The 23,581-nt window shown below is 52.5% G+C and overlaps 6 protein-coding genes across 8 annotated transcripts; 3 read left to right on the forward strand and 3 right to left on the reverse strand.

The window, feature by feature from the left end:
* Positions 1 to 46: 46 nt before the first annotated feature.
* On the forward strand, positions 47 to 7,009 carry LOC121591137 (probable ATP-dependent RNA helicase kurz). 2 transcript variants are annotated; one of them, XR_006004517.1, is made up of 5 exons: positions 47 to 217; positions 284 to 3,600; positions 3,685 to 3,887; positions 3,954 to 4,102; positions 6,741 to 7,009. XR_006004517.1 is itself a non-coding variant. In XM_041911546.1 (4 exons), exons 1-4 carry the CDS (start codon positions 143 to 145, stop codon positions 4,031 to 4,033), a joined length of 3,675 nt encoding a protein of 1,224 aa, XP_041767480.1. In that variant the 5' UTR covers positions 47 to 142; the 3' UTR covers positions 4,034 to 4,140. The 2 variants fall into 2 exon arrangements, 1 of the variants encoding a protein (XP_041767480.1); XM_041911546.1 differs by lacking the exon at positions 6,741 to 7,009 and having other exon boundaries at positions 3,954 to 4,140.
* On the reverse strand, positions 4,263 to 6,613 carry LOC121591142 (5'-AMP-activated protein kinase catalytic subunit alpha-2-like). The gene is made up of 2 exons (XM_041911551.1): positions 5,716 to 6,613; positions 4,263 to 5,643 (listed from the first exon to the last, which is right to left on the reverse strand). The coding sequence occupies exons 1-2, from the start codon at positions 6,190 to 6,192 to the stop codon at positions 4,423 to 4,425; spliced, it is 1,698 nt and encodes a 565-aa protein (XP_041767485.1). The 5' UTR covers positions 6,193 to 6,613; the 3' UTR covers positions 4,263 to 4,422.
* LOC121591146 (gamma-aminobutyric acid receptor-associated protein) lies at positions 6,862 to 9,246 on the forward strand. The gene is made up of 2 exons (XM_041911555.1): positions 6,862 to 7,105; positions 8,926 to 9,246. The coding sequence occupies exons 1-2, from the start codon at positions 7,016 to 7,018 to the stop codon at positions 9,232 to 9,234; spliced, it is 399 nt and encodes a 132-aa protein (XP_041767489.1). The 5' UTR covers positions 6,862 to 7,015; the 3' UTR covers positions 9,235 to 9,246.
* A 798-nt stretch (positions 9,247 to 10,044) lies between these two features.
* Positions 10,045 to 13,064, reverse strand: LOC121591139 (ribosomal RNA processing protein 1 homolog). The gene is made up of 4 exons (XM_041911548.1): positions 12,995 to 13,064; positions 12,518 to 12,908; positions 12,216 to 12,442; positions 10,045 to 12,130 (listed from the first exon to the last, which is right to left on the reverse strand). Exons 2-4 carry the CDS (start codon positions 12,723 to 12,725, stop codon positions 10,298 to 10,300), a joined length of 2,268 nt encoding a protein of 755 aa, XP_041767482.1. The 5' UTR covers positions 12,726 to 12,908; positions 12,995 to 13,064; the 3' UTR covers positions 10,045 to 10,297.
* A 196-nt stretch (positions 13,065 to 13,260) lies between these two features.
* Positions 13,261 to 15,152, forward strand: LOC121591144 (dolichol kinase). 2 transcript variants are annotated; one of them, XM_041911552.1, is made up of 5 exons: positions 13,261 to 13,373; positions 13,457 to 13,955; positions 14,012 to 14,401; positions 14,462 to 14,738; positions 14,807 to 15,152. In XM_041911552.1, the coding sequence occupies exons 1-5, from the start codon at positions 13,351 to 13,353 to the stop codon at positions 15,028 to 15,030; spliced, it is 1,413 nt and encodes a 470-aa protein (XP_041767486.1). In that variant the 5' UTR covers positions 13,261 to 13,350; the 3' UTR covers positions 15,031 to 15,152. The 2 variants fall into 2 exon arrangements, with proteins under 2 accessions (XP_041767486.1, XP_041767487.1); XM_041911553.1 differs by having other exon boundaries at positions 14,811 to 14,987.
* Positions 15,098 to 23,525, reverse strand: LOC121591135 (mucin-12). Its single transcript, XM_041911536.1, has 8 exons — positions 23,340 to 23,525; positions 22,918 to 23,247; positions 19,015 to 22,843; positions 18,733 to 18,936; positions 18,332 to 18,668; positions 18,037 to 18,251; positions 17,826 to 17,956; positions 15,098 to 17,753 (listed from the first exon to the last, which is right to left on the reverse strand). Exons 1-8 carry the CDS (start codon positions 23,355 to 23,357, stop codon positions 15,279 to 15,281), a joined length of 7,539 nt encoding a protein of 2,512 aa, XP_041767470.1. The 5' UTR covers positions 23,358 to 23,525; the 3' UTR covers positions 15,098 to 15,278.
* Between the last annotated feature and the right edge of the window lie 56 nt (positions 23,526 to 23,581).

Below are 23,581 nucleotides of genomic sequence, written 5' to 3' on the forward strand. Positions count from 1 at the left end.
GTGCAGCATAAAGGGCAGCTGTCAAAACAATGCAACTGTCAAGAGCACGTGTTGGTTCGTAAAATGTAAACAACGACCTCTCGGCACAACAACGGGCTAGTGTGCCGGGCTGTGTGCATCGCTGCGTGTGAACATCTTCAGCATGGGTAAACGAAGGTTCAACGAAAAGGGTCGCCAAAAGGTGGAAACCATCATCGATGATTCGGAAACGAAGAAGGTAGTGTATTTGGCGCCACAGTGCAACCATAAAGTGTGCTGGTGTACGATCATAATTTTCTTGCAGATCAAACTAGACTTCGCACCCGGCGACGAGTACGGAGGGCAGGACAACTCAAACGTGCTGGTACTGCCGTCAAAGAAGCGCGAGACCAAAATCAAAAAAGACCGTACGGTGGTGACGAAAATCTTGTCGAAAAAGCAACGCAAACGGCTGGAAAAGATTGTCGATCAGAAGAAGAAAAAGGAAAATCGCTCCTCGCTCATTGCCTCGCTAGTGGCCGTGCAGGCGTCGAAGGACGACTTGAGTGGCTTTCGGAAGTTGAGCGAGGTGCAGACGAAAGGGTTGAAGCAACATTTCAAGGAGCAAAAGTATGGCGTTACCTACGTGGAGAAACCGGTCAACAATGCGAAGGAAGCAGGCGTGGCCAAGATCAAAAGTTTGGTCGGTAGTCGCCGGAAGCGGTTGGCCTTACTGCGCCAGGCAGATCCAGCATCGGTGGAGGAGGTGGAAGGTGAATATGATCCCAATGTGGTCGGGTTGAACGATCCCTCCTCGAGTGAAGATGAATCGGAAGAGGAAGTGGAAGAGGGAAGCGAGCAGGAGAAAGAGGAGAGCGAACAGGAATCCGCTCAAGAGGATGAAAACAAAGAGGTAGACAAAAATCAACCGCAACAAGAGTCGATCACAGAGGAAGGCAGTAAAAAGGAAGAGAATGCACCTCCCGAGGATGTGAAGCAATCCAATGGCGAGGAAGAGAAGCCCACTGTGGTGGATCGAAAACCAGCCACCTACATTCACGTGGAGCGCGACCCCGCAATCCAAGCAGCCCGTTTAAAGCTTCCAATTCTGGGCGAAGAGCAGATAATTATGGAAACGATAAGTGAAAACAAAATTACCATTCTAGCCGGTGAAACGGGAAGCGGAAAAACGACCCAAATACCGCAATTCCTCTACGAAGCCGGTTATGGCGAACGGGGGCTGATCGGTGTTACCGAACCGCGGCGTGTGGCAGCCGTCTCCATGTCGAAGCGTGTCGCACACGAGATGAACCTGTCGACCGACGTCGTCTCGTACCTGATCCGGTACGAAGGCAACGTGACGGACAGGACAAAGATCAAGTTCATGACGGACGGTGTGCTGCTGAAAGAGATCGAGGTGGACTTTCTGCTCAACAAGTACTCCTGCATCATACTGGACGAGGCGCACGAGCGGAGCGTCTACACCGACATCCTCATGGGGTTGCTGTCGCGCATCGTTCGGTTGCGCGAAAAGCGTGGCAACAATCCGTTGCGCGTAATCATCATGTCGGCCACGTTGCGCGTGCAGGATTTTACGGAAAACAAGAAACTGTTCCTGGACACACCGCCCGTCATTAATATCGATTCGCGCCAGTTTCCCGTGACGGTGCACTTTAACAAAACTACGCCGGACGATTATTTGCGCGAAGCTTTTCTGAAGACGGTGAAAATTCACACCAAACTGCCGGACGGTGGTATACTGGTGTTTTTGACCGGTCAGAAGGAGGTGAACACGATGGTGCGCAAACTGCGCAAAATGTTCCCATTGCGCGGGGACAAGGAGGGCGTAAGGACCGGTAAGAAAGTGGACGAGAAGAAGGAGGAGGTGGTGAAAGACGAAGAGGACGAGTTTGATAATGTGTACCGGGGCAAGCCGGCCCACAAACCGCCCAAAGCGAAATCGAGCAGAAGGCAGAAACGTGATCAGCTCCCCGTACTGCCGCAGATCAACCTGGATGCGTACGATCTACCTCACGTGGACGATACCGAGGGTGATCGGGCGGAAGAGAACGACACGGCCAGTGAGCTGGAGTCGGAGGACGAGGACGACGAGCTGAACGCGGCCAACCTTTCCGCCAGCGTGTCCGAACTGCGCAAAAGTCAACCGCTGTGGGTGTTGCCGCTGTACTCGATGCTGTCGCCGGACAAGCAGCAGCTCATCTTCCAACCCCCGCCGGAAGGCGCTCGGCTGTGCGTGGTCGCCACGAACGTGGCCGAAACGTCGCTCACCATCCCGGACATCAAGTACGTGGTCGACACGGGCCGGCAGAAGACGAAGCTGTACGACAAAACGACGGGCGTGACCGCGTTCGTGGTGACGTACACGAGCAAAGCGTCGGCAAACCAGCGAGCTGGCCGGGCGGGACGTGTCGCACCCGGGCACTGCTATCGGCTCTACTCCAGTGCCGTGTTTAACGACGAGTTTGTAGAGTTTGCACCGCCCGAGGTGCAGCAGAAGCCCGTCGACGGGTTGATGCTGCAGATGAAGTGTATGGGCATTGATAAGGTGCTGAATTTCCCCTTCCCCTCGCCGCCCGATCCGGTGCAGCTGCTGTCGGCCGAGCAGCGGCTGCTGCAGCTAGGCGCACTGGAGCAGGTGATCGTTCGGGACGGTGGCCAGAAGGTGCAGAAGAATCAAACGCTTACGCGCGTCACCGAGCTGGGGCGTACGATGGCCGCCTTCCCGGTAGCGCCACGGTTCGGGAAGATGCTTGCGCTCAGCCATCAGCATGCGCTGCTCCCGTACGTGATCTGTCTCGTGGCGGCCCTGTCCGTGCAGGAAGTGCTGGAGGAGGTATCGCTGTCGGAGGAGGCCAACAACACGGAAAGTGGTAAGCGCTGGCGCCAGAAGCGGAAGATTTGGGCCGGGACGGGCGAATCGTTGCTGCTCGGTGATCCCATGATACTGCTGAAAGCGGTCGGTGCGGCCGAGCACGCCCACAGCAAAGGTGTGCTAGAAGAGTTTTGCACCGAAAATGGTATCCGGTTGAAAGCGATCCGCGAAATTCGTAAGCTACGCATCCAGCTAACGAACGAGGTGAACGCCAACCTGCTCGGCATGAACCTGGCCGTCGATCCGGATATGGCACCACCGACCGCAACACAAATCCAGCTCCTACGGCAGCTGCTGCTGATCGGCAATGCGGATCAGATCGCGCGCAAACTGCCCGAGAGTGACATTAAGCTGAAGACGGATGCGCGCAAGCTGAAGCATGCGTACAATCTGCCCATGATTGATGAGCCCGTGTTTCTGCACGCGAGTTCCGTGCTGCGGCGGGAGCAGCCCGAGTGGGTATGCTACCAGGAGGCGTACGAAGCGATCGTACCGGGCGTCGTCGGGGAGGAGGGAAGCGATAAGACGAAAATGTTCGTGCGCGGCATCACCGCCATCGAGCCGGACTGGTTGCCCAAGTTTGTGCCGAACGTGTGCAACGCGATCGACGTGCTGGAGGAACCGATCCCACCGGCGTACAATGCGGCAACCGATACGATCGAATGCCACGTGAGGGCGACGTTCGGCAAGACGAGCTGGGAGCTGCCGGCGTCCGTGGTGGAGATGCCCAAAAACATGCTTCGATGCAAGTGAGTTTGCAACAGAGAGCGGTCTTTATGTTTTTCTTCCTCACTAATGGGTATTCGTTTCTACCCACCCAATCTTTTTCACAGATACCTTTTAAAGTTTATCCTACAAGGGATCGTTTTTAAGCAGCTGAAACCGTTTCGGAAATCGTTACTTTCGTCCCCGGACTCGGTGCTGAAGCTGTACTCCACGGCCGTCCCCCGTATCGATGCGGCGTTGAAGGTGATGCTGGCGAACGAGCTGTTCAATGCGCAGCGTTTACACGAGCTGTGGCAAGCGAATCCAAAGTGTAGGTTTGCGCGACAACCCAACCACCTCAAACAGATGATAACGTTTTGCCTCTTTTTTCCCCCAGTTTTCTGCCGTGAATATGCTGACTTTCTGCCAGTCTCCTGCCACGAGGATGTTGCCAAACTGTGGCCCCCGGTGGAGTAAACGTTCGTGCCGGAAACAAAGCGTGTCCCCTGCATTCCCACCCTTCGGGAATGATGCGTGTATGCGCGTGTATGTATTAAATTGCTTTGCGAAAGCAAACGAGACAAGCTCCCTTCGTAAGGTCTTTATTTTGTTAGGCGAATACGGAAGCAGTAACAGTTGTTATCCCCCCCCCCCCCCCCCCCCCGAAAGGTGTAGTAATGTCCAACAAATAACAACCACGAGCACGTGCGTTAAGGCGTGGATCGTCCGCTATGTATTATAATCCTTGTTCGGTCTTTCCCTACAGCAAACAATTGTTACAGTTTGTTTTTTGGCTTTTCATCTACAGCGCGTTAAAAATAGGCTAACAAAAATGTGTCGGCAAACTCCACCACCTACCCGATGATTTAGCGGGCCAGCTGCGCTATCAGCGCACCGCACATCTCGAAAAACTCCATCGTGTGGTGGCCGCTCGGCTGATGGTTGGAGGGAATGCCCATCCCCCCGAACCCGACCGGGGGCGGTGGCGTCAGGCTCTCCATGATCACATCGTCGCCCTGCTCCACCTCGTCGTTCGTCAGCGACTTAAAGTCCAGCAGATAGTTCTTCGGATCGACCTGGTACAGCTGGAGCGACATCTTCACGTGCTTGTCGTTGCGCGCATTGTACTTGCGCACGCGCACATGGTACGGGTTGATGATTTTCCACTCAAAGTCGAGCGCCTTCATCGCGCGGTACACCTCCAGCATGATGTCGTTCGGTTTCGACTGCGACCGTATCCCCAGGTGCCACTTGGCCCGCTTGACCGGCGTGCCGCGATGCTTGTCGATCGGCATCACGGCCGACGGCGACATGGTGCTGAGCGTGGGCACCGGCATGTTCTGGGCCGCCGTGACCGGCCGCTCCCGCAGCGGTGCAATGCGTTCCGGGTGTATCGAGGGCGATTTGAACGGCTCGCTCGGCGTGCCGGCCTGGGTCGGGGCGATCGAGCCCGGGCCGAGCGGCGTGCCGAACTTGCTGTCCGCACCGGGCGGTGGCGGGCTGCCGGCCACGTAAAACTCCTTCAGCTCCGCCTTGGCCGCCTCGTCCGCGATGCGCTTGTTGTCGATGATCAGATGGTACGCGATCGCGAGCTGATCGTGCGGGTCGCCGCTCAGCAGCGCATTGTGTACCTCGTGCTCCTTCACGCTGAACTTCTCGCACACCTCGCGGATCGCGTTCGTGTCCACCACGCTGCTGTCCTGCTCGACCGGCGACGGGAACAGGTACGCCGGCAGATCCTTCTGGAACCATTCGTGCTTCTTGATCTCCTCCACCGTCGCGCGCTTCAGCGGATCGACCTGCAGCATCTGGCACAGCAGGCTCACCACCTGCTTGTTCAGATACTCCGGAATGGGAAACACGCCCGACTTGATCTTGCGGAACAGCGTCGGCACGTGCTCGTCATCGAACGGCAGCGTGCCGCAGAGCAGCGCGTACAGTATGACGCCGCACGACCAAATGTCCACCTCCGGTCCGGCGTACAGCTTGCCGGAGATTACCTCCGGTGCGGCGTAGTTGGGCGAGCCGCACGAGGTGCGCAAAAACTCGCCATCCAGCATCATGTTCGATAGTCCGAAATCTGCAATCTATGTGGGGGAGAGGGGAGAGAAATGGTTGATCGAGTGTGCATTTCGATGCGGCGATTGAAGCCTGCCTACCTTCACGTGACGATTGTGATCGAGCAGCAAGTTTTCCGGCTTCAAATCGCGATGCACAATCATGTGCCGGTGGCAGTAGTCGACGCCGGAAATGATCTGCTGGAAGAAGCGGCGCGCCTCCGACTCCTGCAGCTTGCCGTTCTTGACGATGTAGTCGAACAGCTCGCCCCCGCTCACGTACTCCATGATCATGAAGATGTCGGTCGGCGTCGAGATCACCTGGTACAGCTTGATGATGTGCGGATGGCGGAACAGCTTCAGGTTCTGGATCTCGCGCCGAATCTTGCCCACCACGTCCAGGCTTTTGATCTTCTGCCGGTTCAGTATCTTCACCGCCACCTTGTGCTTCGTCACCTGGTGCTCGCCAATTTTGACCTTTCCGAACGAGCCCGTGCCAAGGGTAGCGCCCAGTATGTAGTGGCCAATCTTCACCAGCGGCTGGGGCGTCCCGCCCGGCTGCGAACCTTTATCGGCCATCCCGCTAATGTTTGGGTTTATTTATTATTAAAACTAAACGCGCTTTCTACGTCGTATCGCGGGCACTGCCGTAGGGGGCAAATCTGCTGTCTCCTCCTCACGCACAAAAAGTGTCCTTCAATTTTTCTCTACCTTTTTTTGTATGCCTTCCTGCGTCACGTTCAAGTACAACGCGACCTCGAACGTTCTTGTTCTTGGGTGAATACTTGGTAACACCTCGGCACTGCAATTACATTGTACACGGGCACTGTTAAACACAGTTAGTGCTACATATTGGGAATGGTGTTTGAAGCTGGGGCAAGAATTTGTGAACTAATAAATTGTACAACCAAAACAAATATTCCTCCCAGCAGATGACGTTCTTTCAGTGCTCACAGCATCACAGTGGGTGTGCTACCATTGTGCTACATCGCAAAATGCAGTCCCACTTTATTCATACTTTTATACTTCTTTTGTGTGCAGTTAGTTACTGGATAAACATTTATGTGTTATTTTCTTGATAAAATACCCTAATAATTCTTCAAAAAACTTCTTCAAAATCGTTGCAGATTTTCGCCCCATCAAAAATCCTGCGCCGAAACTGTCAAACCGAAATGACCGAAAACGATCATGGTGGGCGAACGCAGTGCGCAGGCCTGGCTTCTCTCGAGTTTGTGATTGCGAAGCGACGGCCATCATTGTTTAGAGAGCAACTGTGCAGTGAACAAGTGCGTGCGCTTAATTCCGCATCGAAAAGATAAACCACCTTCCTCCCCAACATCAGCAGCCGCAGTAGTGAATCTTTCTTTATCGACACACCATTCTACGCATTTTAATAGCAAAGATGAAGTTCCAGTACAAGGAAGAGCACCCGTTCGAGAAGCGAAAGGCCGAGGGCGACAAAATTCGACGCAAATATCCAGACCGTGTGCCTGTAAGTATTGCTGTGTGGGGGTATATGAGAGTGTGTATGTGTGTGAATGTTTTGCGGGGGGTGGAATGAGTTATATTTTCTTCTGCCTACTGGGTCTAGCCCGTTGCTGTGTGTAGCAGTGGGAATGGAGGTTGTTTGTTTGTATATCGCCAAATGGCGTTGAGCGCTCTGCCAGCCTTAAAACCCTAATCACCCCCTGTACCCACAGATTTTTAAATGGAAATATGGCAACTTGGGGTAAACGACATACGGTCGTAAATACCGTTTTAATTTCTACTATGAGTCAGATTTTATATGGTGCAATAGGCGCTTGCAAGGACACACTTTGTGCACCTGCGGGAAGGGCATTTTTCATCCACTGGAAGGACGACGGGCGGAAGTTGCGAGAACATCCAGCAATGAGGTTCCAGCGGAAGCAAGATCTACGATCAGAATTAGAAAATTCTGACCTACCGACGGCGAAATCGCTTGCTTTTTGCTTCATATTCCAAGGTTATTGCGTCATGGAAACGGTTTTGCGCTCAGGAGCAGCAAAGGTTCCTTTGTTTCTTTTTTCGTTCGCTGCTACAAGTCAACCATGACACGATCAGATCGTGTACGTATCTACTTCGCAGTAAGCGTTTTGCTACTCTCCTACACACTCGCGCACACATACACGCAACGGTTGTGATGGGGAAGGGGGTGGGGGGGGTAGGAAGGTGGATAGAGGCTGGGTGTTTTGACCGTAGCAATTTGCTTTGCGCTGGCCGCGCGTCGTCTCGTACCTGTTTCGCGTACGGAATGGGGTAAAACGGACGGCAAGGGTCGCTAGGTACGAAGGGAAAGCTGTGCATCCAACTTGGTTCTTATCGTACCAAGGAACGCAGGACGGCAGGTACGCAGATGAATCATCGCCTCATCATCGCCCGTTCCACCAATGACGGAACAGAGTGGCAGAGTTCGATTCAAAAACAATCGAACAAGAAAAACAACACCTCTCCACACACAGACGCAGATTTATTGTCCCCCACCACCACTACAGGAAGCGATGGAATGGGCCGTACGTGGTGTTTGGTTGTGTGTGTGCGTAAAAGCAAGTTTTTCTCGCTTTGTGCGCATGGCCATGCCATTGAACAGCGTATCATCATCATCAGCCCATCGCACCAACACACTGAACGGCCCGTAGCCCAAGCTGTGGCAATAACAAAGTGAAGAGAAAATAACATACTCCACCGAGCCGCTGTCCTCTCTTCCCCCGTACTTTGCGTTTTGATCAGCTGTGTTTGGCTTGTGAAAATTCACCTGACCACTACACTGCATCCAACATTGTTGAGGGGGAGCAGACAGGAAGCAATGCATTTTTGCAATCGATTTGAAGTTGGTGTGTGTGTGATTTTTAATTCAATTTATTTCTTACGGAATTACCAAAACGGCTGAATCTGTTGTAAAGTAGGCTGATGTTTTGCGTGTAGAAAAGTAAACAAAAGCGACGGCGCATAACGTCATAATGCTAAGAAATGAGGTCAAAATTAGCAGGCGGCGGCGCCAGTCTCTCTCTCTCTCTCTCTCTCTCTCTCTCTCTCTCTCTCTCTCTCTCTCTCTCTCTCTCTCTCTCTCTCTCTCTGCATGATTGATAAGCATCCTCGCGCCTGCCCCCTTTTGGTTGCGATGGCTCAAACGATAAAGAAAACGAATCGCCAACCGATTAGGTTTAATGATAATTAGGGTAGGGGTATTTTGTTGCCATACACAAAGAGCGTGCGTTGTTCTAATGGCCGTGGTCGTCCCTTTTGCAACAACTACAATTTCTTCTCTATTGCGTGTTTTATCATCCCTGCCAGGTGATTGTCGAGAAGGCACCGAAAGCTCGCATCGATGACCTGGATAAGAAGAAGTACCTAGTCCCGTCCGACCTGACCGTCGGCCAGTTCTACTTCCTGATTCGCAAACGCATCCATCTCCGCCCGGAAGATGCGCTGTTTTTCTTCGTGAACAACGTCATTCCGCCGACGTCGGCCACCATGGGCTCGCTGTACCACGAGCATCACGAGGAGGACTACTTCCTCTACATTGCCTACTCGGATGAGAATGTTTACGGTAGCGGCAGCAGCAGCAGCAGCAGCAGCAGCACCGCTGACAGCAGCAACTAAGCTACCAGCGAAGCATAATTATAACCATAAAGCTTGTGTGCCGTGTTTGTGTGGGTGTGAGGACATGCAAACACACTCACACTGCACACAGCCACGGCACGCAACAAAAAAATACTTGTGATGATACTGAAGAAAAAGGACAAAAAAATGTGTGAAAAGCCATTCTCTTGTATAAGCCTATAACACACATCGATCCTCCTGTTTTTCTCCCCTCCCTCTCCCTTTTCCCATCGATGTTCATGATCCGGCGGATGGTGGTGGTGGCGATGGCGCTGAAGTTTGGCACCGCGCACAGCCCCACGATTCGCACGAGACTGACACTCACTTGCTGTTCTTTGATTTTCGTTCCCCAAACAGATGTTGATTTGTTGATTACACAGGGAGCGCTCTCCACTTGAACACGATTTCCTTTGTACTTTCCACCCTGATAGCAATGTGCATGGCCCGTTCGTTTTCCCCTACACCCGTTTCCCTTTGTTTCTGTGGTTCATTTGTACTGGGGTATAGTTACATACTACAACAAAACAAAAGAATGCTAGACCGTATTCGATTACGTATTTTATTTAATGCAAAAATAAGCAAAAAAAAACTGTATAAGTAGGATTAATGGAAAAAATAAAACAAAAAAAAACTCTTAAAAACTATAAAAATCGAAGCTCAATTTTCTTATTGACCCATCTTGGAAAAAATTATTGAGAAGTTATACAAATACATATCTTCGGAAAACAAAAGCACCACCAAAACCAAAATAATGTGATCAGTGTTGGAGCTGTATTTGGAAAGCTCATGGAGTAAAACTGACATAGAAACTACATGTACAGCACGTGACTTTATTAGGACACAGTTTTACACAACTAGAACATCATTACAGAGCGCACTTAATTGCATTTAAAAAAGAAACTCACATTATTACCCTCTACAAATTGTGGTATGAGCATGTGAAGCATGTCGGTACACTCTCCTCCACCCTTCTGCGCCTTAGGAAATCCCCGACAAAAGCGATATCCTCCGGATGCAGGGGAGGGAGAGAGAGAGAGGCTGGTGTGTGTAAGTAAGAAGCGTTTTACTTCAGACCAAACTTTTTCTTGTAGAACGGATTGATCGGGCTGGGAATGAGGTTCGGCTTGAGCAGGCTCTTGGAAGGCTTTTTGGCCGAGTCGAACGGTAGCTGGGGCGAACTTTTCACCTGCTTGATGTGCTCCACCAGATCCTGGGCGACGTTTTTGTTCAGCGCAATCTTAACCCGCTTTCGGGCCGGCGTAACCGGTTCCTCTCCATCGTCCGTCGCGCCTCCGGACGCAACGCGCTTGCCAAGGTTTGCCTTGGCCGCTGCCTTCGGTGGCTTTTCCAGCCTGGCGGTAATCGGTGTCATTTTGCGCGCGGGTATGAAATACTCCTCCTCGCCCTCCTGCAGCGGTTCCGACCATTCGTCCTTCGTTTCGAACGGTTTGCTGTCGGGTTTTGGTGTCGTCGGTTTTACCTTGCCCTGTTGCTTCTTTTTGCCGCTCGCTGTGGGTGTTGTTGGTTCGCTCTCGACTGTCGCCTCGATTGCCGTTTGTACAGGTGCTGGCTTTAGCTTCTTCGCTTTACTGGTGGCAACTTCCGCCGGTGCCTCCGGTTGCACGATTGGCACGAGCTGTGGGACGGCGTCCGTTTCTGCATCGGACGGAGCTTTATTCTTTTTCTTCTTCAGCCGCTCTTTCAACAGCTTCATCTTTTCTTCCCTTTTCCGCTCCAGCAGCTCTAGCTTGGCCTGTTTCCGTGCCATCGCTGGGTTCATTTTCGTCGGCCTAACTCGTCTCTTCTTTTTAGTCTTCTCCGTTGCCGGGGTTGCATCGTTTTCGGACTGTTCTTCCTGTACACCGTCTTGCTCATCTGCCGCTTCACCATTTTCACCGGAAGCATGCTCACCTTCCTCCTCATCATCATCAGCAGCAGTGGTGGCTTTTGCCTTCGCCTTCGCCTTTGCCTCTTGTTTTTCGCGCAGCAGCTTTTTCGCGTGTCGGCGCTCCTTCCGCAGCTCCTTTAAGCTTTTCCGCTTCTCACCGACCAGGTCTGAGCGATACTTTTCCAGCTCCATCACCTGCTCGTCAATGTCCACGTTGTAGTCCTTCGGGTTGATGCTCGGGATGCGCTTCACGCCGATCGGGAACACACCGTCGGCAAACTTTTTGAACTGTTTCACCAGCTGCAGCGCCCGCTTCTTGCCCTTCGTCTTCACGAACGATTTGTAGCGATACGTTTCGAACAGTTCGATGATTTCCTGCGGATCGAACTCAATCTGGGGAACGTCCACGCTCACACGGCCGGCACGAGGATCTAGCACCCTTTCTTCCTCCGCTCCATCCTCGTCTCGCTCTGCTTCGTCCGCTTCACCTGCTTCGGTTTGTTCCTCCTCACCTTCCTCTCCCTGCTGAGTTTCCTCTTCACCTTCCTCTGCTGCTTCTCCACCGTCCGCATCTTGTTCACCCTCCTCCTCCTCCTTCTCGTTTTCCACCACAAAATCTACGTTTTCAATGTTGCCCGTGACAAAGTTGTGACTTTTCCACATTTCAAACTTCTCCTGAAACTCCTGCCCCAGCTCGGACTGCTGCATCAGGGCGTGGAAGATGTTCTTCTTGATCGAAGCGCTCACCGAGCCGTCGTCCGTTTTGAGCAGCGCCTGTACGAACACCTCCAGTATCTGCGTTACCGCCTCCTTCGGGATGTCCCCGTTCGACACCTTGGCCAGCTCGTTCAGGAACAGATCGTTGAAATGGTTCATCAGCCCGTACGACACGACGTCGCGGTTCAGTATGGTTTCGTCGATCGTTTGCTTGAAGCGCTCCACGTGCTCCTTCTGCCAGCCGGCTTCGTGCAGCGCAAACATGGCCTGCCGCGTTACCCGTCGAACCAGCTGCAAATCGAGAAGCGATGAGTTTATTAATGAACACTCTTCAGGAAGGAATTCCTCTACCACCCGTTCCGTTCCGTGTGCTTACCATCATGAACTTGTCTAACCGCCAACGGTCAATACCGAACCACTCGTTGCCCATGGTGGCGAGGAACGCCTTGAAGAACTGCATCGCTACCGGAACGTCATGGTCAAAGCACCGCACCAGCGAACCGAGCGACTCGGCCAGCTCCTCCTGCACCAGCGGCTTGTCCGACATCCACATACAATAGAACAGCCCCTTCCAGAGCCGCATAAAGTCCAAATCGCTAAAAACTGAACCGGAAATGGAGCATTATAAGATTGAATTTCTCAAGACCCTTCCGAGATCCCTATCCCTAGGATACTTACCGAACGTGCTCTGGCTGCGTGTGGTTAGCCAGGTCTTTAGATTCTTCAGCACCCTGCGCCGCATCGTAGCATCATTACCGGCAAGTGTCCGGGCGAACTTGATCTCCTGCGCAATGATTGCCCGTTTGCTGGCGGGCTTCCCGTCGTCCTCCATCATCGGTATTGCCGACGTTCCTTCCGCGTCCGCGGTGTCCTCTTTGACTACCATGCTTTGGCCTGGCACCACCAAGCACCAGCGCTAGAGACGTTGTTGACGCGTGAACACGTGCGTTCGCTGCAGGGTCCCCTCTTGGCGGCGTGCAGAACGAGTTACAATCCTAGCCCAGGGGGGAGGGGATCGTTGCAAACACTTGCTCCCGGTGCAACACGGTCTGCTGATTGCGGAGGGACGCTTTTGGAGAAGGTTTTCGATCACTTTATGTTCTTTTTGTTGGAATTTTATGTTCCTTGCTAGGTGCAGGATATTTTCATGCCTACCTTTCACAGTGGGATCGCACACGGGCAAGGCAAATGATAAGTAGATGACGTTTCTCGCTGTGACATTGCGAATCCCGGTGCGCAAAATGTGACGTAAAAAAGACTGTATTTTGTGTGGTTTTATTACGTTTCAATTTGACTAAATTTACGATTTAAAAACCACTTTTTGATTAACTTAACGATATTCTGTGTTGAATTTAAGAAAACTGTCTTTTAACATTTTATATCTTCAGTTCAAAGTTCGATATTCGGTTCTGAGACCATTCACACGAATTGTTAATTGGGCCGAACTGTCAAATGGGTTTGTTTTGGTTACTGTTTTGAAATATGTTTCCTGTTCGTTTATTTAGCAGAGGATGAATAAATCATACAAAACACGGTAAGCGTAAAGAACTATGTGACCAAAAACCCCATCCAACTCTACCTTTTGTTCCATTCCATCCTTCGCGAACTATCAAACAGACCCGGGGCCAGCGATGGATGGTGGCTTTGCGTCCTGGTGCCTGCTTGCTACGCGGCCACCGTTTGGCGACCTTATCAGCGTGCCTACGACCAACACCTGCCACGAGATTACAAACGCACGGTAATCGTGACCTTTGGACTGCTGCTCCAGTCCCTAGTCATCCGCGGAACCGTGCAATCCCGTTGGAACCGTCGGCAGGCGGTTCTGCTCACGCTGGCCGCTGTTGTCCCTCTCAGCTGGGGGCTGTTTTCAGTGTGCCTAAAGGAAAATGTTGCATTCGGGGGTGTGAGCACATTGCTGCCAATCGCGCTGTACGATAAGCTTTACCACACTGTCCTTCGGACGATACCAAAGAGCTTCAGCTATGGGGAAGCTTGCGTCGTGGTGCAAGGTTTCGTTGCGTTTGCCTACTGCGCTTTGCTGCAGTTGCCGCTGGCAACGCTATTGCGACCCGATGCCGTGCACACGGAAATGCATACGATCTACTGTATCCTGCAGGTAAGCAGTGATGGTTCGTGGTAAAACCGCTGTTAGCTCTTGATTCTTCTTTTCAGATCGGTTTGGTGGGAATTTTCCTTCTCGCGTGCGCAACATACTACTGCACATGGCTGCGCAAAACCATTCCCTTTTGGTTCGCGTTGGCAGTAACGACGGTTCTGGTGGCTTTATGTCCGATCGGCAAACTGCCGGCCATTACCCGGTTGGTACTGTTTCTCGTAGCCGATGGGCAAACGATGATCACGACTGGGATGTATCTGGCACTGTTGCTGCTGACGGTGTCTTTCGTCATGTGGCAGTTCAACTATGGTCGCCGGACGACCACGGCCACGCGGAAAGTGTTCCACCTGCTCATCGTTCTCGTGTACGGACCGGGGCTTTGGTATCAGTGCCGATTGCTCTACCTTGCCAGTGGGTTAATGTTGGCCGTACTGATTGTGCTAGAGGTAAGGTATAGCACCACACTAGATTGCTTTACGATTTTCTCATCACCCGTTCGCCTGCAGATGGCTCGCCTAATACAGCTAGCACCGGTGGCAAGCGTGCTGAACACGGCGGTGCAGCTGTTCATCGACGAAAAGGATGCCGGTGCGATTGCCCTCACACCGATCTACCTGCTGGTGGGATGCTCGTTGCCACTCTGGCTCCATCCAGCACCGTGCGACTTGATCAACTCGGGCGGACTGCAAATGCTCACCCTTTCGGCGGGTGTGCTATCGATCGGGATCGGTGATACGGCAGCCAGTGTGGCGGGGTACCACTTCGGCCGGCACAAGTGGCATGGTAAGGACGATAATGATGATGATGATGGGCACGACACTGCCAATAATGCTTGGTTATTGCTTTCCCAGCTAGAACGAACAAATCCGTTGAAGGAACTGTTGCCTCGGTACTGCTGCAAGCGCTGGCCATCGGGATACTGTACCACGTGGGCGTGATACAGCTGACGGTTAGCCGAGCTGCGTACGCCGGCATTGCCGTGCTAGTGAACGCTCTCGTCGAGTCGCGGACGGACCAGATCGACAATTTGGTGCTGCCGCTCATCACCTACCTGATACTTGTTTGCTCCTGCTGACGATCGATCGCTGGTGCCTTGATTAAATTATTTTCCTTTAATAAGACACACACACACACAAACACAATGGAGGGTTCATGGATTTCATGATCGTCTAAAAGTTTTAATCTCTTCCAAATTGATATACTCTAAACCTCTACTCTTCCGCTAGCTCCGTGTAATTGCTGAGAGTGTAGTGTAGTATCGCACAATGCCTAAGCCCTGGAACATTCGTGATTAGTCGTTTGTGTACATCCGCCTTACGCCACTCATTTGGCCCATCGTTCATCCTCCCCGCGTGCCATCCGGATCAGCGGGTTCGTTATGCACGAGACCGCATCCTTCACCGTGTGGTAGATGATGTTTTTGATCTGCAGCTTGTCCTCGTGGTTCGAGTGCGTCCCGCTCAGATGCCGGAACTCGTTCGTCAGCTTCAGACAGTGGGAGACGTTCTCCGGCGACACGAAATCCTCCGCCACCTTGATGCAGTTGTGCAGGTTGCGCACCTGGTGGGGCGCCCCGGCCGGTATGAATATGGCATCGCCGGCGCACTGCACGATCGCGTACCCCTCCACGTGGTACTCCTGCTGCAGCCGCTTGCGCAGGTTGCGATCGAGGTACCACTTCTGGTCGTGGATCGGGTCGTGGTTCGGTTTGATCGTGCCGCCCCGCTCCAGCTCGATCCGGTTGAGCAGGGCGCGTATCTTGTCCGCGTCCTGCGCGTGATAGATGTGCCACAGTGCCCCGGGCAGCTCCTTCCGCTCCCGTACCCGCTGGCGCGTCAGATAGTCGCAATCCTCCGAGTCGATCAGCTCGACGATCTTCTCGTTGTACCGGGCGCTCGGTACGTCCCGCGGTACGCCCACGTACACCATCACATTGACCGCGTCGGAAATGTCCAGGTGCAGGTTGGTGGTGCCCTTGGTCGGATGTAGCGCCGACCCGTACGCACTGTACATCTTCGGCCCGAGATCGGGCCGCACGAAGAAGCTGCTCAGCCGGCTGGCCAAGTTCAGGCGACCCTCGCGCCGCGTGTACTCGGCCAGCGGGAGCGACTTCATGAGATCGTAAAACCGGGTCGGCATCATTTCGGCAAAATCGTCCCCGGGCGGCCAATCCTTCAGCTTCAGCATCATCGGCCGCTCGCGCTCGTCCAGCAGCCGCTCGCTCAGCTCCTCGAAGCCCTCCCAAAACACGCGCATCGGATGGCCGCGCACAATCTTGCCATTGAGGCAGTTGATCAGATCGTTCACCTGGTCGCCAAAGTCGCGCCCGAACGAGCCCGGTAGCCACAGGTCCATATTCATCTTGCTCGAGACGGCCGACACCATCACGGGCTGGCCCCGTTCCCACTGCTCGTGGAAGACGCGATAGTTGTGCACGTCGAGCGGGTCGAGCAACCGCAGCAGCCGTCCATTGCACAGCCAATCGTGGGCCACGTCCGGGTAGAGCGTTTTCGACTGCACGAGGTTCATCCTACGCTCGCTCTTGTTACGGTACCGGGCAGCTCCCTCCTTCATGCTGCGATTGTAGTCCACGGTCCCGCGGTCGTTCACCAGATCGTCGCTGCCGTTTTGTCCTTTCAGGAAGATAAACTCGTCGAGAAACTCGGCCACGAACTGCTTCGCCCGCTCGCGCTGTATGCTGACGCACTCGACGAAATCGTTCAGCTGGTGCCGCGTGCTCACCATGTGCGGCTGCAGGAGCGGGAAAATGCTCTTGTCCGTTTTCACCACCTGCTTGATGATCATGGTGACCGTTTTTTCGTCCACCGTAGGGGACGGTTTGAACCGATCCTCCTCGCTGTAAGGTACCGGGAGCGTTTGGGGCACCTCCTTGGTGCCATTGTCATTCGCCGTGCCGTTCCCATTAGCTACGGGCACAGCACATTCCGTCTTCAGTGGCACATTGCCTGAGCCCTCCTGGCTCCCGTTGGACGTCCGATTGTGTACCAATCCGTTTGACTCTTGCTTCACATTGGGCACACCACCACCACCACCCTGATGTTCGGTCTCCCTTTCCATAACGAAACTTTCATTACTGTTAGTGCCCAGAACAACGCCCTCATCGTCCGGGCTGTCCGTCAACATTTTGTCACCATCCTGTTCGTGTTCCGCCTTAACCGGTGCCTTCGAAACGGACGTAGCCTTGTACAGCCGCTCATCGAAATGGTCACCAGCGGCATGAATCTCCCGCTCGAAACCATCGAAGCTATAGCTTTGCTTTTCCTTGCCAGCCTCATTGGCCTCTTCCTGTCCGCTGCACGATGATGGCCACGCGTTTTGCTGCTCCCGACACTCCCGATATTGCTGCATAAACACGATGCGACACTCGTACGGATCGCTTCCTTCGTTTTTCAAACCGTCCACCACCTTCCCATTGCTACCACCCATCGTCATCTGCTCGATGTGCTTGATCGTAACGGACACCTCTCCACCGGTAAATTCAAGCGACCCGCCAGCTTCATCCGGCATGAGCGGGTAAATGAATTTCAGCTGATCCATTATCTTTCTCAGCGCCGGTTCCCTCGTTAGCGGACAGTCACAGTTGAGCGGGATTTCCAGCAGCGCACAGATACCGTGCATCTGGCGGACCAGCGTGTACAGACATTTGCTCGGGATGATTTGCGTCAGCATCAGTCGGGTCTGGTCGTGCGGTTCCTTCGTGGCACTGCACAGCAACCAGCCGTTCGCGTCCTTGTCCTTGGCTGACGAGTCTGCCGTTATAATACCATTTTTGCGACACTAAAGGGAGAGAGAAGAATGGGATGGTTAATGGTTGAAGGAGCGCAATATGAATGGCTCTCTATTAGGTACCTTGTAGCAGTCGATGCACACAACAAACCCGCACGTTGAACACACCCAATGGTGATTGAACAGCGTCGTCTGGCAAACGTCACACATCTCACGCACACCCTGTACCGCCTGCTTCCAGGCTATGGTTTTATCTGAAGGGTAATTTGTGGCAAAAACGGAACATAACAAACGGGTCAACTTAATGAATACCAACCGAACCGAAGCTGCCTACCTTCAGCCATGTGCTCATAGTACGCTTCTTTCTCCTGGTGAAACAGTTCGCAAAACTTGTAGCCCACCTGGCCGAGCAGAAATTTGGACTTCTCCACCGACAGATCCGCTGGCACTTTCTGCAAATTGGAGCTCCACAGGCTGGTGTCTGCCTCCTTCGCGTCCCAAATCGGATCGGCAAACCCGTACACCTCCAGCTGTCCCGAATCATTGTACCTGGAGAGATGTAGATAATGGAAAAGCCCGGCTCGCATTAGGATTGATGGCTCCCTTCCATTTGCCGTGCCCATACGTACTTGAGCTTGCGGAACGCAATAAACCGACAAAAGATGATGGACGCATTCCGCGACCGTACCGCAGCAGAGCGGCCACACTCCCGGCAGCGGGGCAACCGGGAGGCCACCTTGTAGCAGGGCCCGTTCTGCAGGAACGCTTCCGTCGGGCGCTTGGGTCGCGGGTTCGATCGGCGCCTCTTGTTCGGATCGGTATCCTTCGCTGGGTTTTTCCGCTTCATGGCTTGGATTTTTTGGTACAGCAGCTGCTCGTACTCCAGCTTCGTCATGGTGGAGGGCGACGAAGCAATGAAGGGCCGCTGCAGATGGTCATACGTTGCCGGCGATTGTGCTGGGGCGACTAGGGGAAAACATTATTGTAAATTAACATTCGCTTTCCCGCTGAAGGGGGGGAAAATACGCACTTGTCTTTGCCGGGTGATAGCTTTGGGTGGCCATTGCTAATGGTGCGCTGTTGGCTGCCGAAGGTACTACCGTATGCGCTGAGCTCGGCTGTATGCGTTCCTGCGGTTGATTCGTTTGCGTTTGAACGCCCGCCGCGGCCTTGTTTGTTTGCAGCATCACTTGCGCTAGCAGATGCTGCAAATTGTACTTTTGCAGTTGCTCCCCTATACGAAAGAAAAGGGACAGATTGTTGATTAGACATAAGAAAATAATTTTCAATTGTTTCCAGTGCGTTTACTCACACAACGCTGCATTGGCATTAAAAGCCGATGGCACTGCCGATACTTTTTGTACTTTCTTCTTGGTGTAGTTTGCTGCCGTGCCCGGATGCGTAACGGTCGCTAGCTGGTTTAGCGATTCCTGCGCGGTGGTGGAAAGGGTCGCCTGAAGTCTTTCCTTGGTGTTTGGATTTAAAAAGCCTGTCGGCTTTAACTGTTCCTTTGTAGTGGTGGATACGCTGGCAAGAAGACATTCCTTTTTTTTCGGTTTTATAACGATGGCGTTGGGTTGGTTTAACGATTCTCGCGGGCTGCTGGTGGTGGATGTCGTTGCAAGAAGACTTTCCTTCGTTTTCGGATTCATAGCGATAGTGGGCTGTTTAAGCGGTCCCGTTGCGCTGGTTAATGTAGCACCTCCAGGAAGAATTTCCTTCGACTTCAGATTCATACCGACCGTGGATTGCATAAGCAGTCCCGTTGCGCTGGTTAAGGTAGCACCTCCAGGAAGAATTTCCTTCGTCTTGGGATTCATACCGACAGCGAATGGTTTAAGGTGTTCCGGTGCGCTGGTTAAAGCAGCTCCTCCAGGAAGAATTTCCTTCGTCTTGGGATTCATACCGACAGCGAATGGTTTAAGGTGTTCCGGTGTGCTGGTTAAAGCAGCTCCTCCAGGAAGAATTTCCTTCGTCTTGGGATTCATACCGATAGCAGATTGTTTAGGCGGTTCCGGGGCACTGGACGATGTAGCTCTTAGAGGACTTTCCTTCCTCTTCGGATGCATAACGACTGCCTGCGTGCTGGTTGATGCTTCAAGAGGACTCGCCTTCGTTTTCGGATTCATATCGACAACGGATGGTTTATGCGCTAGTTCCGGTGCGCTGGATAATGATGTTCCAATAAGAGTTTCCCTAATCTTCCGATGCATAACGACTGCGGGCTGATTAATCGATTTCTGCGCACTGGTTAGCGATGCTCCAGGAGGATTTTCTTTTTTCTTTAGATCCATACCCATAGCGGGTTGTTTAAGCAGTTCCAATGCGGTGGTTGATGTAGCTCCTTCAGGAAGAACTTCTTTCGTCTTCGGATACATAGCGATAGCGGATTGTTTAAGCGGCTCCTGTGCACTGGACGATGTAGCTCCAAGAAGACTTTCCCTAATCTTCCGATGCATAACGACTGCGGGCTGATTAAACGATTCCTGCGCGCTGGATAGCGATGCTCCAAGAGGATTTTCTTTTATCTTCAGATCCATACCCATAGCGGGTTGTTTAAGCATTGGAACTGCACTGGTTGATGTAGCTCCTGGAAGACTTTCCTTGGTCTTCGGATTCATAGCGACAGCGGATTGTTTAAGCGGCTCCGGTGCGCAGGATAATGATGCTTCAAGAGGACTCGCCTTCGTCTTCGGATGCATTACGACTGCGGGCTGAGTAATCGATTCCTGCGCGCTGGATAATGATGCTTCTAGAGGACTTTCTTTTGTCATCCGATCCATACCGACAGCGGATTGTTTAAGCAGTTCCAATGAGCTGGTTGATGTAGCTCCTGGAAGACTTTCCTTGGTCTTCGGATTCATAGCGACAGCGGATTGTTTCAGCAGTTCCAATGAGCTGGTTGATGTAGTTCCTAGAGGACTATCCTTCGTCTTCGGATTCATAGCGACAGCGGATTGTTTCAGCAGTTCCAATGAGCTAGTTGATGTAGCTCCTAGAGGACTATCCTTCGTCTTCGGATGCATTACGACTGCGGGCTGAGTAATCGATTCCTGCGCGCTGGATAATGATGCTTCTAGAGGACTTTCTTTTGTCTTCCGATCCATACCGTCAGCGGATTGTTTAAGCAGTTCCAATGAGCTGGTTGATGTAGCTCCTAGAAGACTTTCTTTTGTCTTCCGATCCATACCGACAGCGGATTGTTTAAGCAGTTCCAATGAGCTGGTTGATGTAGCTCCTGGAAGACTTTCCTTGGTCTTCGGATTCATAGCGACAGCGGATTGTTTCAGCAGTTCCAATGAGCTGGTTGATGTAGTTCCTAGAGGACTATCCTTCGTCTTCGGATTCATAGCGACAGCGGATTGTTTCAGCAGTTCCAATGAGCTAGTTGATGTAGCTCCTAGAGGACTATCCTTCGTCTTCGGATGCATTACGACTGCGGGCTGAGTAGTCGATTCCTGCGCGCTGGATAATGAAGCTTCCAGAGGACTTTCTTTTGTCTTCCGATCCATACCGACAGCGGATTGTTTAAGCCGTTCCAATGAGCTGGTTGATGTAGCTCCTGGAAAACTTTCCTTGGTCTTCGGATTCATAGCGACAGCGGATTGTTTCAGCAGTTCCAATGAGCTGGTTGATGTAGCTCCTAGAGGACTATCCTTTGTCTTCGGATGCATTACGACTGCGGGGTGATTAATCGATTCCTGTGCGCTGGATACTGATGCTCCCAGAAGACTTTCCTTCGTCTTAGGATGCATTACGACTGCGGGCTGAGTAATCGATTCCTGCGCGCTGGGTAATGATGCTCCAAGAAGACATTCTTTTAAGGCTGGCTTCGCAATGCTGCCTGCTTGTGTGGGCGAATCCAGTGTGCTGCTGGTGGATGCCGTAGCAAGACCACTTTCCCTCGCGTTCGCTTTCGTAAGGCCAGATGATTGTTTTTGTGATTCTTTTTTAAAGCCACTAAGGCTGGCACGAAGTTTTTCCTTAGTGGCCGGATTTATAGAGGAAGCAGGCTGTTTGAGCAGGTTCCGCGAGCCCGGGTATGCAGTCCCAGCAAGACATTCTTTTAAGCTTTGATTCGTGGTTACCAGTGGACGTTCCTTTGCTAGCGGGTTCGTAAGCGTTGCTGGCTGCTTTAGCGGTGCCCGCGCTTCAAGAGGACTTTCCTTTAAGCTTTGCTTCATACTGGACGCAGCTGACGTGTTGCTGAACGTAGCTTCTCGAAGGCTTTCTTGGGTGCTCGGACTAACGTGGGCAATTGTCAGATTTAACTCCGGACTGTTGATGGACGTGTTGGGAAAAGCGGGAACAGGAACCACCTTAACCAAATTTCCTCCGCTACCGGTGTCATGCTTCGTGTCCAAGTTGAGCGCCTCCATCTGGCTCTGTCCTTTGGGTATCGGGTTGGAGGCAACGCTAGGTGCGGTGCTTGTCGTTTGCGTAAACGTTGCGCTCGGTGCCTCCATAGGAAAGCTGTGAGCGGGCGGCGGTTCGTTAATGTACTCAACAGTAACCTTCTCACTTTCGGACAGAATGCGATGGCCGGTGCGTCCCAGCCTGGGACTGTACTGTTTCAGCGGTGGGTGCTGTTGCTGTTGCGTCGTAGGGCCGAAATCGGGCGCACCGTACACATGCGGCGGGGCAGGTGGTTTTACCTTCGGCTTAATTATGGCAAGCATCATATTGGGCCGCTGATGCTGCGAGTGCATGACAGTGTCCGCGTTTTGTGCGAGCGCTTTCAGCGAAGTGTTCGGTGCAACGCGCGGCTTATGCTGCAGCTGTATGCGTTTGTATATTTCTTGCTGCGTTTTTGCATGGTCAGCAGTCTGTTGTTGTAGCAACATCGCTGCTGGATTGGTCGACCCGATGGGCGTGTTGCCAGTGTTTGCCTCAGCCGGCAGAATCGCTAACGTGTGCAACTGTTTCGGGTAAGGGCTCGTTTGCTGGGTTTGCTGCTGTGTTGCGGTTTCCAGGGCCGGTTTGCTAGCTGGTATCATGATAGGTACCAGATTCGAGCGTTTCGTTCCATCCGAGAGCCCTATGCCGTTGAGAATCATCGCTCCGCCCGGTGTCATATGAGGCGATGGCGTTGCCGGCAGCTCGCGTGGCGTAATATTGTAAACCGTCGTTATGTATTCGTCCTAAAAAGTACACCAAATGTTTTATCAAGCTGTGCGCGCTTAAAGCAAACCTTAATCGTCTATGATTCGCTCACCTTTTTGCTGGAGGAGGATGATGGCGTCGGTTCTGAAGCAGCTATAGAAGGTACGGTCTTTGGCGATACGGAACGTGATGGATCCATCTGCACAATTCGATTGCGGAAATTCTGTTCCAGCATATCGTGGTACACCTGCTCGTAGGTTCTTGCCGTTGCAGCTGGGTTGGGTCCGGTCGTTTGGGAAGCAGGTGCTGATGCCATGCCGGAACCGTTTGGAGTCGTTGCTGCTGAGCGCGAATCGGGCGGCACACTGGCGGCGGGTGATGGGCCATCGACCCCGGGAGATAATCGGTTTGGATACATTTCCCAGTGACGGTGATGCTCGCTCTGCATGTATGATTATTAAGGGGGGGAAACACAGAGGTAGAAACCGATCACAACCACTGCTGCTACGCTTCGGACGATGCACATCAACTTACCTTGTCTTCCGATGCCATCTCGCGCTAGCTTTGTTTACACAGTGGTTTGTTTACACTTTGGAGCTTAAACTAGGCGATTACCACGCAGCGTGGCGACTGAAAATAACTTGTTTAAGGAATACTGCCCATTTTTGTAGCGATACGAGATGCAAATCTTCTAACACACTTTTGTTTATAAGCTTCAACCATTATGTGAGACGTCAGAAAAGTCAATCGATGCAACTGCAGCATTCTAAAGGGTG

This window comes from Anopheles merus, chromosome 2R (genome assembly GCF_017562075.2).
Source record: "Anopheles merus strain MAF chromosome 2R, AmerM5.1, whole genome shotgun sequence".
NCBI lineage: Eukaryota > Metazoa > Arthropoda > Insecta > Diptera > Culicidae > Anopheles > Anopheles merus.

Excerpts from the sequence above, each read along its gene's own strand:
- LOC121591142 (XM_041911551.1), bottom strand. The coding sequence starts at position 6,192 with ATGGCCGATAAAGGTTCGCAGCCGGGCGGGACGCCCCAGCCGCTGGTG. Across the intron at positions 5,644-5,715 it reads ATCACAATCGTCACGTGAAG|ATTGCAGATTTCGGACTATC; the intron begins GTAGGCAGGCTT and ends TCCCCCACATAG.
- LOC121591139 (XM_041911548.1), bottom strand. The coding sequence starts at position 12,725 with ATGGTAGTCAAAGAGGACACCGCGGACGCGGAAGGAACGTCGGCAATA. Across the intron at positions 12,443-12,517 it reads ACGCAGCCAGAGCACGTTCG|TTTTTAGCGATTTGGACTTT; the intron begins GTAAGTATCCTA and ends TTTCCGGTTCAG. Across the intron at positions 12,131-12,215 it reads GGTTAGACAAGTTCATGATG|CTGGTTCGACGGGTAACGCG; the intron begins GTAAGCACACGG and ends CTCGATTTGCAG.
- LOC121591135 (XM_041911536.1), bottom strand. Across the intron at positions 18,937-19,014 it reads TAATGCCAATGCAGCGTTGT|GGGAGCAACTGCAAAAGTAC; the intron begins GTGAGTAAACGC and ends TCTTTCGTATAG. Across the intron at positions 18,252-18,331 it reads ATTGCGTTCCGCAAGCTCAA|GTACAATGATTCGGGACAGC; the intron begins GTACGTATGGGC and ends ACATCTCTCCAG.
- LOC121591137 (XM_041911546.1), top strand. The coding sequence starts at position 143 with ATGGGTAAACGAAGGTTCAACGAAAAGGGTCGCCAAAAGGTGGAAACC. Across the intron at positions 3,601-3,684 it reads AAAAACATGCTTCGATGCAA|ATACCTTTTAAAGTTTATCC; the intron begins GTGAGTTTGCAA and ends TCTTTTTCACAG. Across the intron at positions 3,888-3,953 it reads GTGGCAAGCGAATCCAAAGT|TTTTCTGCCGTGAATATGCT; the intron begins GTAGGTTTGCGC and ends TTTTTCCCCCAG.
- LOC121591144 (XM_041911552.1), top strand. The coding sequence starts at position 13,351 with ATGAATAAATCATACAAAACACG. Across the intron at positions 13,374-13,456 it reads AATAAATCATACAAAACACG|ACCCGGGGCCAGCGATGGAT; the intron begins GTAAGCGTAAAG and ends ACTATCAAACAG. Across the intron at positions 14,739-14,806 it reads CGGCCGGCACAAGTGGCATG|CTAGAACGAACAAATCCGTT; the intron begins GTAAGGACGATA and ends TTGCTTTCCCAG.
- LOC121591146 (XM_041911555.1), top strand. The coding sequence starts at position 7,016 with ATGAAGTTCCAGTACAAGGAAGAGCACCCGTTCGAGAAGCGAAAGGCC. Across the intron at positions 7,106-8,925 it reads AATATCCAGACCGTGTGCCT|GTGATTGTCGAGAAGGCACC; the intron begins GTAAGTATTGCT and ends CATCCCTGCCAG.